Source organism: Castor canadensis, chromosome 5 (assembly GCF_047511655.1).
Source record: "Castor canadensis chromosome 5, mCasCan1.hap1v2, whole genome shotgun sequence".
NCBI classification, from domain to species: domain Eukaryota; kingdom Metazoa; phylum Chordata; class Mammalia; order Rodentia; family Castoridae; genus Castor; species Castor canadensis.
In genome coordinates, this window is record NC_133390.1 from 173,993,686 (window position 1) to 174,011,652 (window position 17,967).

General features: G+C 45.1%; 1 protein-coding gene across 3 annotated transcripts in view; it reads right to left on the reverse strand.

Moving 5' to 3' along the window:
* Bcas1 (brain enriched myelin associated protein 1) overlaps positions 1-17,967 on the reverse strand; it is an 84,810-nt gene that overhangs the window by 50,465 nt on the left and 16,378 nt on the right. For all 3 annotated transcript variants that reach the window (XM_074074999.1, XM_074075000.1, XM_074075001.1), the window contains exon 4: positions 16,437-17,008. In XM_074074999.1, coding sequence (XP_073931100.1) covers positions 16,437-17,008 — 572 coding nt within the window. The remainder of the gene's footprint in view (positions 1-16,436; positions 17,009-17,967) is intronic.

Genomic DNA, 17,967 nt, shown 5'->3' on the forward strand with positions numbered 1-17,967 from the left:
TAAATTTTGAGGATTTCAGGTGTGAACCACCAGCACCCAGGCTCCAATCTTAATATACTGTTATTTATTATGGAAAAATCAATGCTGTCACACATTCTGTATAAATAAATGCATTAAGTGTAGGCTAAACAATCTTTTCAACAATTTTCTGAGAAAAATATTAAAATTTACAGCTTTTCAAACAATGAAATGAGAGAGGTTAGGCTACTTGTGCAAGGTCACACAGCTTGAGAGGGTCAAATCCAGGGATTCTAACTCAAACCTGTCAGAACAGAATATCTTCGATGTTAAAGACATTTGGTTCTGAGTGTCAACTTAGCTAAACTTGCGTAGCACAAGCCACAAAGTTCGGGGCCATGTGAATTAAATCCAGGCACTCAGAAAGCAAGGTTGCCACAGACTCTGAGGCTCTCTCATTGCTTGAATACCCTACTACACTTACAAGATTTTTGGGGAGCGCTACTGGGATTGAACTTGGGGCCTTGTCCTTGTTAGGCAGGTGCTCTACCACTTAAGCGACACCCCATTCCCTCTTTTCTGTTTTAGTTTATTTTCCAAGTAGGGTCTCAATTTTTTCCCACACTGGCCTCAGACTTCAATCCTCCTACCTGTGACCTCTGCATAGCTGGATTACAGACGTGCACCAATGCACCTGGCTTTTTTGTTGAGATGTAACTTTGCTAACTTTTTGCCTGGGCTGGCTTCAAACCTCAATCCTTCTGATCTCTGCTTCCTGAGTAGCTGGGATTACAGATTGTCACAGCTCAGTCCAGTATGCCCAGCTGCTGTTTAAAGGCTTCCTTTTCCTGGCATGTTTTATGTCTCCTATGTTACTGGTCTCTCCTCCCTTCATGGACATGTGACAATCTTCAGAGATATGTTTGATTGTCGTCACTAGAGGGTACAACCAGAATCAAGTGAGTAGAGGCCAGGGAGCTGCTAAACATCCTACAATGCACAGGACGATTAACTCTCGGGTGAAGTGTCAAGAGTTATCATTCGCTGGTAAATGGATGGAATTGGAGAACATCATTCTAAGTGAGGTTAGCGTGGCCCAAAAGACCAAAAATCGTATGTTCTCCCTCATATGTGGACATTAGCTCAAGGGCAAACACAACAAGGGGATTGGACTTTGAGCACTTGATAAAAGCGAGAACACACAAGGGAGGGGTGAGGATAGGTAAGACACCTAAAAAACTAGATAGCATTTGTTGCCCTTAACGCAGAGAAACTAAAGCAGATACCTTAAAAGCAACTGAGACCAATAGGAGAAGGGGACCAGGAACTAGAGAAAAGGTTAGATCAAAAAGAATTAACCTAGAAGGTAACACCCACGCACAGGAAATCAATGTGAGTCAACTCCCTGTATAGCTATCCTTATCTCAACCAGCAAAAACCCTTGTTCCTTCCTATTATTGCTTATACTCGCTCTTCAACAAAATTAGAGATAAGGGCAAAATAGTTTCTGCCGGGTATTGAGGGGATGGGGGGTAGAGGGAGGGGGCGGAGTGGGTGGTAAAGGAGGGGGTGGAGGCAGGGGGGAGAAATGATCCAAGCATTGTATGCACATATGAATAATAAAAAAATAAAAAATAATAATAAAAAAAAGAGTGCTGGGACCAAGAAGCCCTCTATCGTGCTAAAAACCCCACTCATTCACTTTGTGCCTCTTCCCACACTAGAATATAAATAGATAAGGAGAGGAATTTCTGGGTTTTTTTCCCCCTTATATTTCTTTCTCACCTAAACTTGTGCACAAAGTAGATGATCAATAATGATTGAACAAGTGAACGATTTGATCCAAGCAAGGTCGGCAATCATCAAATTTCACTATTGTGTCTTCAAATGTTTTTTCTTCCTTCTCCTGCTGTCATGGACTCTAATTACATGTAGCCCAGCCTGCTTGGAGTTGTACAGCTCGTTGACTTTCTTTCCTTCCTCCCTCCCTTTTCTTTTTTCCTTTCTCTCTCCTCCCTCCCTGTTCTTGAGACAAGGTCTTCCTATGTTGTCCAGACTGGCCTTGAACTTTTAGGCTCAAGTGATCTTGGGCTGTGTCTCAGTCTCCCAAGAAGTAGTACAAATGTGTGCTACTCTATGCTTTTCTATTTTAATCCCTGCCCCCACGCCCCGCCCCCCACCACCGTGTTTCCTTGGGGACAGTTTCTATTGCTGACTTAAATTCTCCACATTTAAATTTTTCCCCATTGTCTGATCTGCTGTTAGCCTCATTTGATGCATTTCTACCTTACACAGTATGGCTTTCATGTCTAGATGTTTGATTTGGATTTTTAAAAACATATCTTGTCTCTGCTTAATTTTTAAACACGGAATACATATATACCAATTCTCTTATAATGTCCTTTTCTGCCAATTCTGACATCTGATTCAGGTCTGGTCATTTTTGATTGGTTTTTATGAGGTTACAAGTTACATGTTCCTATGTCTTTGTTTCCCTGCCAATTTTTGGTTGAATGCCAGGTGTTGTGTTTAGGTGCTGGATACTGCCATATTTCTATAAATATTCTCGAGCTTTGCACTGGATTTATGACACTTGAAAATGTTTCCATCCTTTTAGTTCTTGCTTTTAAGACATGGCAGACAGGACCAAAGCTGCAGCAGTCTAGAGAGTACATTTTTCCCCACTGTGGAGGGGTCCTCTTCCCAGGGCTGGTGGGTGGGGAAGGGTCCCTGTCGGCCCCTCAAGGATGCCAGTGCTGTACTTCTGCCCCTCTTGGAGCTCCCGCCTGCACCGGTGTCCTTCATGAACGTGCTGGTCAGTGCTCTGCCCTGCACTCTGTGCATCCTCCACAGACTCCTGCAGTTTCCACATCTCTGCCCTGTAGCTGTCAGGTGAACTCCAGGCACCTTGGTCTCATGCAGAGACTCTGTTGGGCTGGGTCTCCATTCCTGTCACCCATCAAGGCAGTGAGTGGGGCAGCCAGGGGTTTCCTGTCCCCATCACCTGTATCTGGTGTCTTGAAAACTGCTGTTGGGTGCATTTTGTCCAGGTTTTCCTGGGTTGTAGGAGCAGGAGGCCCACTGGTCACTCCACTTAGCTAGAAGCTTCTACTCTCATCTGTTCATAGCAGACCAGCCTCAGTTCACCTGTAGCTAGTGCTTGGTGAGGAGATCTTAGGGTTACATGAATCTTTGAGCTGCATCATCATGGGAGCAACAACACTGACCAAATCAAGCTAAAAAGAAGTCAGCTCCCATCCTGTAATCCTAGCTATGCAGGAGGCAGAGATCAGGAGGATCCTGGTTTAAAGCAGCCCAGGCAAATAGTTTGTGAGACCCTATCTCGAAAATACTCAATAAAAAACAGGTCTGGTGGAGTGACTCAAAGGGTAGAGTGAACATAAGGCCCTGAGTTCAAACCCCGGTATCACGAAAAAAAAAAGTCCGTTCTTGTTCCTTGAAATCAGAAATAAATCGAACTCCAGGGCTAGCAGACCTTGTGTATTAAATAATGGTAATGATAGGCAATATTAGTTATGACTACATGAAAGACTGAATTTCCTATCAGGTCATTTTAGACACGAGCTTAGCCCCATTAGCTCTCACCGCTGTTAGTTTTTTTCTTTGAGACAGCCTGTGCAGCCCAGGCTGGCCTTGAACTCATGATCCTCCTGCCTCAGCCTCCTGAGTTCTGGGATCACAGGTGTGGCCACCAGGTTGGCATTAACCAGTATTAATTTCCACAGCTTCCCACTCATCAGTAGCCATCACACCAAGCCCTAGTTGTTTAACTGTCAGTGTTTTCTGTCGACTGGGGACTCCTGAGGACAGGCATTGTGTCTGTGTCCTTCACAGCCATGTGGCTGGTCCATGCTCTAGCTCCCAGGTGGCCTCTGTGCTCATCACCCAGCTTTACTTCCTGTATGTCAAGGGACTCCAGTCGGGGCCTTAGCCTCTGAGACCACCTCCTCTTCTCACCTGGACTTGATAATAAACCCTACCTCAGGTAATTTGCTGTGAGTTTTAAAGAGCAATTTGCATGTCAACTCCTTAGCAAAAAGCCAGTATGGAAGTGTTTGTTTGATCAGTGTTCACAAACATGAAAACTCCATGCAATTCTCACAGCTCCTGACACAGAGTGGGACTGTTCATGGAAGGAGTGGATGGACAGGAAGTCGGTGCTCCCCTACACCTTTGTACACCATGCTCTCCCTTCCAACCCAGGCCTCTCTCAGTCCCCTCCTTCTTCAGGCACGACTCACTTTATTTCCTACTGAAGTCCCTGGGCCCAGGCCTCCCACAGCAACCCGTCTCCTTCTCTGAGTTTCCATTCCGCTGTTCTTGGCTCTCACTGGGCACTTAGCTTACATACATGCACCAGCCTCATGCTGAAGCCCAGGTTGGAAGCATCTGAGTTAAAAATAGGGCTTCTATGGACTGGCTGTAAAAATACAGAAAGCACGTTCTGATGACTATTTTTAAAGCATTAATAATGTGTGCGTGCCACAAGGATTTCATTCAGCAACCAAGATTTTCTTCTAAATGGAGACACACTTCTCATGAAATGCCTCATAAAGAGCTGGGATTTCATAAAACTATAAGCAAATAAAAGCCACGGCTTGACAGTCTTGTTAGGGTTTCCTGTGGCTTCCAGGCAAGAAGCATTTGGCTTAAGAAGATGGGTGCTTTCACAACACAGGTTCTAGTATGAATTGAGCTTTTTATAATTTCAAAGCATAATCAGGATTCCAGTTGTTAGGATGGTTAAGAAGGATGGCTAGATGTGTGATTCTGTTTGTGTAAGATTTTAGCAAAACACAGGACTGGGGGATAAATGCCAGAAGTCACCAGGGATGGTTTGGAGTAAGTGATTTCTCTGTACAATTCTTACAACTATGTATGTGTGAATCTACAATAATTTCTGGATTAAAGAGTGGAAAAAAATAACAAGAGGGTTGGAATAGTAACAAGGAAGAGCCACTCCCAAAGTCTAATAATTCTGGAATAATAAATAAATTTACATGGGGTGTTAACATGTGAAATTTACCTACAACCACGTGATGGAATATTTTTTAGCCATGAATTTTATTTGAGAAACATATATGAGAAGGAAAATGTCTATAATAATAATAAAAATGATCAAATTTTATGTTGGGCTCTATGCAGAGCTCATTGAAAGATCTAACTTAGTTCTTAACAAGGATCTCAGGAAGAATGTGCTATCATAATTTCAATTTAACCGGTGACTGAACGGAAGAATGAAAAGAACGAATAGTTGCCCAAGGTCACAGAGTAGAGGTGGGAATATAACCCAGGCCCAAGCAATGTCAGAGGCGAAAATCTGTCAGAAACCCCTGGTTTTGACTCCTCTCCCTTCCTCTAGGTATTTATTCAACTTTTATCTTCTCACCCCAGGTTCTTACTTTAAGTTCACTCCTCCCCTATTCCTCTTCCCTGTTATATATGTTTCCATTCTGCTACCATTAGCCGTACAACCTATTTTACTCAAAGACATGTGAGAATTTAATACACAGTAGAGATGACATCTTGAATCTATGTAACTGAAGGAGCACTGGTTAATGAAAGATGTAGGGGACGGCAGAATAGCCATCTGGGGAAAAAAATTAACTTGATGTTACAACTCAACCGTAAAGATAAAATCCAAGTGGCTAAAAACACAAGAAGAAAACATGGAAAAACTAAACAGAGCATAAGTTAATTCAGTCCTGGAGGAGGGCAGGTTGACACTGCCTACCAAAAAGTTTAAAAAAAGATACGTTCGTTCACTAAGCAATTCTACTTCTAAGAGTTGATTTTAAACCTAAATTCACAAATATATTAAATAACACATGTACGAAGTTATTCCTTGTAAGGAGGTTAATTGGAAAAATTTGGAGAGCAGGCAGAGAGGACTAGGGACCTGGTTAAATGTCATGATTCATCTGTTTAATGGAAGGCCTTGCAGGGGGTACGCATGAGGTGCTATGTGCAGATATAGAAAGTACTATTAACTGAAAAAAAGCACGGAATAGTTGAAATGTATATTGCAGTATCATTTCTGTAAGAAGGAAGAAATAAAAACTCACATTTGCTCATTTTTGCTCAAAGGAAAGTATATTAGAAAGTGCGAATGGCGACTATCCACTGAAATGTCTTTGATGGACAATATTGTAATTGCTTGTTCTGAGCCAGGTGACTTCATTACCTAGTCTTAAAATTAAAACAAAATGTGCATGACTAATTAAAAACCTTAGAAAGCATCCAGAGGGTCAAACTGGATGTAAATGGGAGGAGGCTCCAGGTGTTAGGCTACCAGTTGGCAGCTCCAGCCCTCCACGCGTTACTGGTAGAACGACCTTTGTCGCTGATTGTAAATGTGTCCCCACTACCTTGGGCAGATCTTTCTCAGTCAACAGAAACTCCACACAGAGGCAGACATGTTCTCCAGGAAATACCTGGAAAGTGCTTTTAAGAAAACAGGTGTTCTGGGTCGGCTCGGGTTTCATTTCTGTGTGAAGAGTGCATGCATGGTTTTCCTTTCTGTTGGCTTCAAAGAGCAGATGGACAGGACACTAGTGAAGTGATCACAGTCTGTCATGTTAAAAAATAATGCTACCTTGTCATTGTTTCATGGTCTGCAATGAAGCCCATATGGAGCTTCTGGCACCTTCTCTAAGTGGAAGGTGTTGTGGTGGTGGGACTTCAGCCTCTTCTAAGCCAGGTCTTAACAGTCAAGGCCATAAACTCCTCGTGTGGAACTCAGGAGACTCTATGTCACCTACACATGCTGGCTGGGCAACGCTGCTTTGTTGAATCAGCACCTCAAGTACCTTTCATTACGGGAGCATTTGTCTAAACAACGTTGATGGTGCCGAAAGCCATGGCTTGCTCCTTCCCGTCTGTTAGAAATCTGAGCCACAGGCTGCCTGGGATTACAGGAAAGGGAGGAATCTGGGCTTCCTCTCCCCCTCGGATGTCACCACAGTACAAAGGATTTAATTTGTCAGGCCACCCCTGTCTCTAGGCTATGATTAAGGCTCATTTTTCTTCTTCCTAGAGCATGGGCACCTGTGGAGCCAATGTCAGATTCAGGAAGAAAAAGTGGGTTTGGTTAATTGTTGAAGATACAATTTATCCTCCAGTTTGCTGGAAAGGGAAGGAAATTAGCAAGCAGGAAGGAACCTAAGACCAACACTACAGGCATTTCATGCAGGGTGTCTCAACACTCCCTAAATGTCTGGGATTTTGGTTTTTTTCCCAAAGCCACTTAATGAGGGCCAATGACTGTATCAACGTAGGAAAATTTCCCTTTTATTTTCCCATGGTTCCGACCCAATTCATATCAACTAATAAAGCCCATGGCAAGAAAGAGAAAGAAGCCGGGAAAGTGCCACCTATGAAAGGGCTGCAGGCTGCTCTCCAGGACAAATCTCTCCCAGACTCCACAGCTGCTATATGTGGATTTAAAAGCCAGGGCTACTTCCAGGCAAGGATGTGCCACCAGCTTAGAGTCCCTTAGTGTGGGTATTAACGGGAGAGAAAAGCTGCCTGTGGAGTCATTTTGACAGGCGACTGGCTGTTTCCTGGAGCACTCAGGATGTTTTGACTCCATAGTGCAGCCTAGGGGAGCATCCCCGAATTACATGCATTATGGGAGGTCCCTTCCTTGACTTCGGCGATTCACTACACTAACCTTTTATAAAATAAGAGAAAATATGGGAAGGAAGAGTGAAGAATGACATCTGTTATACTCCTCTTTGGGTGGAAGAAGGGTATGCAGACAGATGGGTAGAGGTCATTTTAATCCAAAAGAGACTACTCTGTATACTACATTATGTGTGGCTGCCTTCACACATCAAATTCTCTCCCATCACCCTTCTTTACTGTGTCCATTGTAAGGGTGGCACACATCTGCAATCCCAGCTACTTGGGAGGATAAGAGTTTGATCCTGGGCAAAGTTAGCCAGACTCTGTTTCAAAAGAAGCAAAATAAAAACAAAAGGACTGGGGTGTGCTTGTTTGCCTCACAAGCTAAAGGGCCTCAGTTCAATCCCTGGTACTTCAAAAAAATAAAATAAAACAAACCAAATAAAAAACAGAAAAGGCTTATTAGAGAATCTTTCAGACTTTCCCAACTTTTATCTTACAAAGGGGAAGTAAAATTTCTCGTGGATAAAATTTTGTTCAGTTTCTCAACAAACCCTTAAATTTGGAATGTGTCATTCAAAAACCACGTGCAGTTTAAATTGTGTAATTTCAAAAGGCCCTGGTGGCTCAGGCCTGAAACCCTAGGTATTTGGGAGGCTAAGATAGGGAGGATCATGGTTCGAGGCCAGCCCAGGCAAAAAAGTGTGAGCCCTCACCTCAACAGAAAAAAGGCTGGGCATAGTGTGCACACCTGCCATTTCAGACAGCAGAAATGTAAAGTAGGAGTATCAAGATGCAGGCTGCCTGGACAAAAAGCGAGACCCTAGCTCCTACATAATCAGAGCAAAAAGGGCTGGAGGCATGGCTCAAACATTAGAGCACCAGCCTAGTAAGTGTGAAGTTCTGAGTTCAAATCCCAGTACATTTTTAAATTTTGTATTGGCGATGCACATGGTTGAAACAAGCTTCCTAAACGGAATACTACAGGATCTAAACACTTCCTCTTAGCCTTTTTCCTTCCCCTTTTCCAGCAGAGAGAGGTGCCATCGTCCATTCAGCTGCTAGGCTAAGTAAACTATGATGGTTGGACTGAAGCATCCGGAATAAGTCTTTTTTTTCTGCAGTGCTGGGGATCAAACCCCAGGCTTCAGACAGGCTAGGCAAGTGCTCTACCACTGAGCTGCACCCCAGCCTCAGCACAAGACCTTTCATGTAAATCACGACATCACTACCGGCTCTGCCACTGTGTGGATGAAGTCTCAGTGGGTGAAAAACTCCTCTCGGGTCTTGGCAGCATGAGGAGAGCGCGGGATTGTACACGGTGGTCCTGACCCACAGCTGTGGACTGTGGAAGTGCTGGATTTGTAAGATTCGATAAACCAGTGCTTGAGTGGTCACAGGCGGAGGGCAGGAAGGGATCTATCAAGGAGATAGGTCCTGCTTATGAGCAGGCAAGGCTCCCCCATTTTCTCTCAGCACCTGCTGTCCCCGAGGAGTCAGTGCTTTGTCAACTTGATTCCCGATGGCCTGAGAGAGGCGGGCAGAGAATTCAGTAGTGAAACCCTCCTCTCTGGCTCTGCCTTGGTGGCAGTCATCACTTTGGGCCTGTCCCGGAGGACACACAAGTGAGCACACTCTTACACCCACCTAGGTAGGATGTGTAATGGGAATACGTTTGCCAGGAGTGGGAGGCGTGACTTGCAGGGGGCTCACTGGGAGAGTGGAGGGCGCCTCTGCCCCGCTCTGTGTGCATCTATGTGCATCCCACATTTCTTAGGCAAAAATACTCAACATTCATAAAAACCTCAAACTGCCAAAGCTCGCCCGGCTCCTGTTTCTTGTCTGTTCAGCAAACACTCCTCAATAGTGAGAAAACAGCTTTGAGCCTGCCACAGTGAACCTGGGAACTTCCTAAGAATTGTTTGGTTTGGCCTTTGCAAAGAAAAAAAAAAATCACATCCCTTTTCCTGCTTTTTCTTGGCAGTACTGGGATCTGAACTCAGGGCCTTGAACTTGCTAGGCAGGCACTCTACCACTTGAGTCATGCCCCTGGTCTGTTTCTGCTCTAGTTATTTTTCAGCTAGGGTCCCATGATTTTTGGCTGTGGTCAGCCTTAGACCATTAGTCTCCTACCTGTGTCTCCTTTGTAGCTGAGATTACAGGTGTGAATTACCACCTCCAGCTTATTTTGTTGAGATGGGGTCTGGCTAACTCTTTTGTCTTGGCTTGCTTCAGACCTCCATCTTCCTGATCTCTGCCTCCTGAGTAGCTGGGATTACAGGAATGTACCACCATGCCTGGCCCCTTTTCTCATGCATTTAAAAATCAGCTAATTGTCTTCCCTGACTCTGCCCCATCTAATTTTAATGTTCACTCTCTATGTTCTATTTCAAAACCTAATTTTATTTGTAGTTTTTTTTAATGCCATGGAACAACTTTATTGTCTATTTATTTTCTTTTTGTATTTTGGTCTTTCCACTAAAATGAAAGCTTCCATCCTATCCATGTTGGAATCTAAAATTTATATTTCTGGCACAAAGAAAGCACTCACATGTTTGTTGAATGAACCAATGAAAGTACCCCCTCACTTCTATTTGCTGCTTAACATGCTGATGGCTTGCCTCCCAGTCACAATGGAGACTGGAGTCACAGTTTAGTAGCCAGATGGTAGCTGAGTAGGTTCAAATGTGACAAGTGCTGAAGTGACATGAAGCAGCCTGAACCCTCTGAGACAGGGTTATGCTCTGTAGTCCAGGCTGGCTTTGAACTCAGGATCCTCCTGCCTCAGTAAAGGTATTTCTCACGGTGGGATGGAAGTCAAGTCAGAAGCTGTGTCCTGAGGGACTCAGATGACCTCTTTTGGGATGCTGCAGCAGATAGTTTATGCAAAATGCTTACTACGCAGCCTGGAGAGTCTGAATTGTTAAAAAGTAGGATGACTGCTATTCTTTGCTCTACCGCATGGCTGTAAGGTGGCAGAATTTGAACTCACATTAAGGTCACTCAGGCTTCCAACATTTCCACATCACATCTGCTGCTGTAAAAATCACCTGTGCACACCTGTAATCCCCACACTCGGAGGCAGAGGCAGGAAGATCAAGGGCTCAAGGACAGACTGTCTCAAAACAAGAAGGAGAGCTCAGATCAAGCAGGCAGAGTAGGGCATACTGTAATCCCATCTATGTGGGAAGCCTAGGAAGGAGGATCACAGTCTGAGACCAACCTGGGCAAAAAAGTTAGTGAGATCCCCCATCTCAACAAGCAGGCTGGGCACTGTGGGTACATCTGCAATCCTAGCTACTCAGGAAGCAGAGGCCTGGGCAAAAGCATAAGACCCTATGAGAAAAATAACTAAAGCAAAAAGGGCTAGGGCCTGGCTCAAGTGGTAGAGCGCCTGCCTAGCAAGAGCAAGGCCCTGAGTTCAAACCCCAGGATTGCCAAAGGACAACCCACACATCTCGTATCAAGTGTTTCCGAGGCTCAATTGATCAAATCATAGCTGAGCCTTGCTCACTCCTCACTTGCCGAGTGTGAGGGGGACTTTGGGCACTGACAGCTGTGGGTGGAGCATTCTCTTTACCGTGAAAACAGCGTGGCCTTGTGGCTGCATGGTAAACAAAACAAAACAAAACAAAAAACGGTCCGTGTGGGAACTGGGCGGTTGGCTAAAGTTTTAGACTCTGGATTAACTCGGCATTTCCTCTTTTGCATATACTAACTTTTTGAACCACACTTCCTCAAATGAGCTGCTACTCAATTGTTCATAAATTGTAGCTTTGCTGTGTAAGTTTGGGATAATTGGTGAAAACAGTGATGCTGGACACTGGGATGGGCTTCGGAGGGGCAGGTCTGGCTTTGCCGGCTTTGTTGGCATAACTTGGACCTAGTGACCTTGCTCTTCTGAACCTCTGATTCCTTCATCTCTAAACGGGAGAAAATTTAGGAATTTCCTCGCCAGTTTTGATGGGTTAGTGAGATGGTTGCTTCAGGGTGATTTCATCACAGACTTCGACTTTGACAACAGAAAACAGAAAAATGTTAGATTTGTGTTGTCAGAAACCACCCAGCAGGGGGATGTGCAGAATGACACTTGTAGGTGCTAAGGCAAATTTTATTTTTTTCCTAATTTTTTAAAATTTATTTTTTTTAGACAAGGTGTCACTATGTAGTCAGGCTAGCCTTGAACTCACTACATAGCTCAGGTTGGCCTTGAACTCTCGATCGTATTGCCTCAGCCATCCAAGTGCTGTGATTACAGGTGTGTGCCACCACACCCGGTTTAAAGTTAGTTTTTGGTGAACAGAGGAAAAAGAGAGAGGCAGAGCAAATGCTGGGCACTGCACAGGTCACTCGTTGGCCACAGTGACTGCAGAAATTTAAGGAGGAGGAGGAAAGGCAACTGACTGACATGGGGAAGGGTATGGATGGCCTCGCATGTCACGATTTCACAATGACTGCGCCTTTCCTCAACTTAGACTCATGACCTTGGTTACGTAGCTCTCAAATTCGATCCAACTGTGTGATCTTGAGAGCTTTGGCTGAGATGCGTGCATGGAAACGGAAGGTAAGGAGATTAAAGCGTAGAGCAGCAGGCAGGGTAAAACCGTGATATTAATGGTAGCTAGTATTCCTCCTTCACAAAATGCAAATAGCATGCTAAATGCTTCCCATGACCCAACACAAGTTAAGCAGCTTCCTAAATTGCACAGCCATGTTTTGGATGGGCCAGGATGACCCCTCCCTGCTTCCAGCCATCTCAGCCACTCAGAGACATTATCTTTGACCCTGTGTCCCCAGCTCTCTACTAGAAGACTCAGAGATGGGGCCACCATTTTGAGTCTTTGCTCCCATTTCCTTTGTGGGGAGCAGGAAATGTTTCTCTCTCTTTCTAATGCCCCCACCTTGTCTATAAGTTATCCTGTTACACTAAAATAAATCCTTACTAAAACTTTAAAAAAAGAAAAGATTGCACGGTCAGCAGGTGACAGAGGCACAGTGGTACCCAGGCTCCGTGACGACAGGACTATGTTTTAATTCACTGCTTACTGTCATGCAGAGAAGGCCCTGGCTCTTTAATTCCAGTCTGCCTCTGAAAAACAACGGCAGGATGAGCCGAGGTGAGGAGGCCTGTGGGTAAAACCCGTGGGCAAGGTGTTGTTAGGTGAATACGCACACAGAGAGCATAGGAATTCAAACACATGCACAGCAAGGCTGCTGGACGTCTGTACTTCGGGGGTAGATCAGGCGGTGGACAGAAACTTGGACCTGTCACCACACAGCTATATTTAAGCCCTCAGGACTGGGGTGGGCTAAGACGTTGAAGAACAGGACTCTGGGAAACTCCGACATTCAGAAGATAAAGCCAACAGGGGAAATCAAAGCAGAGTGGCCAAGGAGGAGGGGGACCTGGAAACCAAGAGAGGAGGACTTCAAGAAGGAAGCATGGGCCTCTGTGCCAGATTCAATCCACTTGGATGAGCACTGAGACTTAGGGGATTCTGTAGCTGGGGGGAGGCACAACGGGGAGGTGCGACATCATGGCGCTTTGGCCAAAGCCTGAACCAACCGAGTGTGTTCAAAGGAGGAGAAAAGGAGGGAGGACGTATGTCAAGTATGGTTTACATGGAGGGCCAAGGTACCGCCACAACCTCGCTAAAGAAGACTCCTCCTCAGGCTCTGCTACTTGGAGGACTGGGACCCTGACTTTCTTTCCTGCCTTGCACAGGTTGGTGTTCCACAGATGCAGAAGTTAACTGAATATTTGAGAAGAGAAGCATTTTAACCCCTCCCCCCAGTTCCCACCACAAAGATACCTTTGGAAGCACCACATGGAAAACAGAAACTCAGTGTTCTTTTTTAACCAATGAAGGGCAAAGTTCCTTTGTATGAGCACGTTGTGCATGTGATGAGTGTTGTAAACGCTTATCTTAGAACTCTGGTTCAGTTGGGGAGAGAAAAAAAAAAAAATCTTCCCTCTGCCAACCCATTGGTTTATGTGAATCACAGCTCAGTGAAACCTTTCAGGCATAGAATTTATCTTTTCTGTGGCCTATGTAGTAAATGCTGCATTTGTTCATGAATTCTTGCCTTGTTTTAATTATGCTATGCTCTGAATGTAGTTTTATGAGGCACAAAAATAAGACTGTCATGCTGAAAACACAGAAGATTTGTGTGTTTCCCCAGAGTGAAATGGTGGTATCTCACTCCCAATTCACAGCTCTGTGGCCTTGCAGTTGGAATTCCAAGCCCGGGGCTGGGGGTGGGGGTGGGGGTGCAGTGACAGTGTGTATGTGGGGGGAAGGGCTGGTGGGGGACAGGGGAAGGGAGGGACAGCTGACATGGCAGAATCCAAGGCATAATTTGCCCTAAGAATTCTAAATCAATACACTGACATCCATCTAGGCATAATGGTGCACTCCCGCCATGAAACCCATTGACATTTCATGGGTTTTTCCTTCCAAGGGCTGCATCACTGCACTCACAGAGTGACTGCTTTTCTCCCAAACACAGAGGTATGCAGCCAGGGGCCTGATGGGAAATCTTTGCAAATGTGAAGGCCTTTTTTTGGGGGGTGGGGGGAAATGCTTGCAGACATATGCATTTGAATATCCACAGGCTCACAGGCTCAAGGAGAAATGGCCAGCGCCTAGCTAGTCTTGTTTTATATGTAGGCAGTACAGGTTGGGCACCCAATTACCAAAAATGGACATTTGCAGTACACCAAAGGCAGATGAAGATTTCACTGAGGGATCTGGGGAGCTAGCTCATCCAGATTATCCAGAAAGGAAGATGGGTTACAATTTCGGGGTATTCTGAGAGATTATCATAACTGGACTTAACCGTATTCGATATCTGCCATGTTTCTAACACACACCCCATGTTCAGACTCACATCTCATCTGGAAATCACTATTTAATCAAGGAGCTGCCTCTAAGATTTTTTTTTTTTCAATAAAGGAAGCTGAGTTAACAAAGCACAACTCTTAAACTTTTCCCGCCACTGAGTTTTTTCAGACTAGGGATAGATTGAGTGAGACCATTACCAGACTCGTTACCCCTGCTGAGGTGGTTGACTTGAGCGAGGATTTGGCTGAATCTCTAGACAGCTGGTAAAAATGATAAAGTGCTGCCCTTCATTCTCTTCCCATAAGTAATTCAGTCCTTTCCCAATTCAGGCAATGACTAGCTTTGGGTGACCACACCAAAGAAACACGTGGCTATTAAAAAGCAACAACCTGAGAATGCCTTTAGGAGCCTATCACCAGTAAGAAACCCTCAGCAAGAGGTTCTCTGCTCAAAGGAAAGTTAGTGACAGAGTCTCCAACATTCATGAATATTGATGACCAGTTTACAGCCCCCAGGAAGTGGCTCCAGGCTTCTGCACTTGATGGAAAGGTTCTTGTGCGGTGAGGCCAGTTCCTCCGTGTCTGGACCTTCTCCCTCCCAGCACTGCCTCTCCAGGAGAGCACTTGCCACCCACATGGCCATCTCGGGTTTATTTATTTGTCTTCTCTCACTGGACATCAAATTCCATGAGGGCAGAAACCTGTGACCTGTCCACCACCATGGCCTCATGCCTCACCTGTGCCTGGCGTGTCACACCTGATATACCCGGATGCATCTGAAGACTTACTATTGAATTATGTAAAAGGTATTTGATTGGTTCCTTGAACTGGAACAGTTTGGGAAGTGGGTGATGTGAAAGGAAAAAACTTAAAACTTTTGAAAGAAATTTTGAAAATATACTTTTTGAGTCAAAATTTAGAAAAAACAGGAAGAATGCTGACAGTAAGTGTCTCAACACACAAGTCTTAGCTTTTACAATTTCAACCATCTAATTATCACAATATAATTTTTGATGCCATCCTGGATGCATTAAAACCACAGGCTATTGTGACACTCATTTTCATTAAGAAAAATGGGTGCACAGTGTTTAGAACAGCCCTGCTGTATTGTAGGCGCTTACTGCAGAAGTGCCTGTGTTGTTATCAGCACCTTAGCATCGTGGCAGGGTGTTGTTAAGACATTATGATGAATACATTGACAGAAACCCCAAGTCGCAACCATAAAAAGCTGAGCCCATGAAATTTTTCCTCACTCAGCTAGAGACATCTAACTTTATTCTGAAAGTTTGAAAGGCATTGGTATTTAAAAGTCTGTTAAGCAAGGAAACAATGCCTTCAAAATGCAGTGTATCAAATTTATTTTCTTCTCCACTCAAGTTCTTTTCCTGCCTGAAAAACAAACACGTTTCAAGGTTAACTACTCTTTTTTAACATCCGAAAAAGCTTGCCTTTTTTTTTGCGCAGGAAACAAAGTAACCGCTTCAGGATACCGCCTTAAAAAAGAAATAACTCGTTTTTATAAAAGTCTTGCTTGTTGGAACCCAATTAGTACATCAAATGGTCTGCCCACAGCACCTCAGTGTAAAAGATGGTGAAGATCAACTCCCATCAAAATGTGCCCCCGAAAGCCTGTGACCATACCGCAACTCAAAGAGGCGCTGCAGGGTATTTAAATGTTTCGGGTGCCGTTTTTGTTCCATGCATGCCTCTCTGTCCAAATTCCACTGATCCTAAGTGGGGCCTGTGTACCTTAGCCTTTGATAAATGGGAGGACAAATTCATGTGAGTGTAAGTCACCTCCTCTTTTCTTTTACATAAAGCAGATGTCACAGCTGTTATTGTTCTTCCAACAGATGTTTCTACATCTGGGAGATGCTTCTCTCATGGACCTTGTCTAGGACCATGGATGACTGCAGGGGTGCCATATGTACAGTGGTCTCACCTCATCCGTGCCCGGAAACATGCATCTGTCCCTTTGCACACTTACCTCCCTTGTAGAGACACCATCAGTTGGCCCTGTGGGTCCAGGAGCCTCCTCGGCCTGGTCTTGATGCTCTGCGCTCCTGACTTGCTCCTGGCTTTCAACAGGTGCCTTTTCTTGTCCCTTGTCCAGTTTGAAGAATTTGTCAAAAAAGCTGGAGTCCTTGGGCTTGGAGGGGGCGGCTGCCCCTGACTCAGGTGGGAGAGGCGCAGGCTGGCAGGTGGCAGCTTGGGCCTGGTCCCCAGCCGGGGTCTGCCCTGGGGTTTTATCCCCCGCGGGCCGGGGCACAGCTGCGGCCGGATGTGCCTTGCGCTCACTCGGGTCTTTGTCTGTGCTGGCTGTGCTGGAGCTGCCATCCAGCCTGGCCGGTGTGGCAGATGAATCCAAGCCTTGGTCCCCGGGACGTCCTGGTACAGGCCGAGAGAGAGTCAAGAAAAAACGCGATTTAGCAGCTGGGGCCTCGGGTTTGGCCTCTTTCCCAAGATTCTTTCCTCTGGCATCCAGCGCAGCGCTGGTCTCCATTGTCTTGGAGGAAGAAGTGGCTGCATTATCCTTTGGGACTCTGATTCCTAGATCGACTGTAAATACAAACATAAACAGTGGTGATTCAACCAGCCAGGAGATTCAAAGATGAATGATGGACTCCAGACATTTGATACACAAAGGCAGGATGCAGGCTGGGGCTGTGCTGTTTTTGTTCTCCCCGGACTCTGCAGAGCAGAAGTCAGCCCTGCAGACACCCTGACCCTGCTTTTCTCGGGAGAGGGGAGAAGGCTGGTGAGGAGGGAAAGCAGCTATTGCAGAGTCAATGGCAGCCAATGGTAACTGTTGTCTTCTGTTGTCCCAGGAAACCCCACGTGCAGTGGTTAAGAGCTGGCTGCAGAGCCAGAGCGAGGACTTTCAGCCTCAGAAGTATTGACATGTGGGGTTGGACCATGCTTACAGGGATCCATATTATAGGATGTTCTGCAGCATCCCTGAATTCCACCTACTGGATGACAGTATACACACACCTTGTGACATTGTGACAAGCAAATACGGCTCCCGGAGGGTGGGGAGGGTCACTCACGTTTATAACCAGTAAGTTTGGTTAGCTACTTGAATCCTATTCTCTGCCTCAACTTTCTAGAAAAATGAGGCAAATAATTGAACCTACCTTGTAACTTTGGTATGGAGATTGCATGAGTTAAAGTACATGGTTAAGTATATTTAAGGTGCCTGGAACGTACTAAGTGCCCAATAAATGTCTTGAGTCTTAGTTATTATCATTATTCATGAGTGAGAAAACTGACATCCAGACAGGTTGATCCACCTTCCTGTGGTTGCCCAGTAAGCTGGGAAGTAGCTGAGCCTGGTTTAGGCAGAAACCAACTCTTCAAATTCACTCACTCTCATTCTCTCTTTTTTCCTCTTTTGGGATACTGGGACTTGAACTTAGGGTCTCAAGCTTGTAGACTGGTATTCTACCAGTTGAGTCAAGTCCCCAGCCCTTTCTGCTTTTAGTTATTTTTTTGAATTGGGTCTTGAGTTTTTGCAA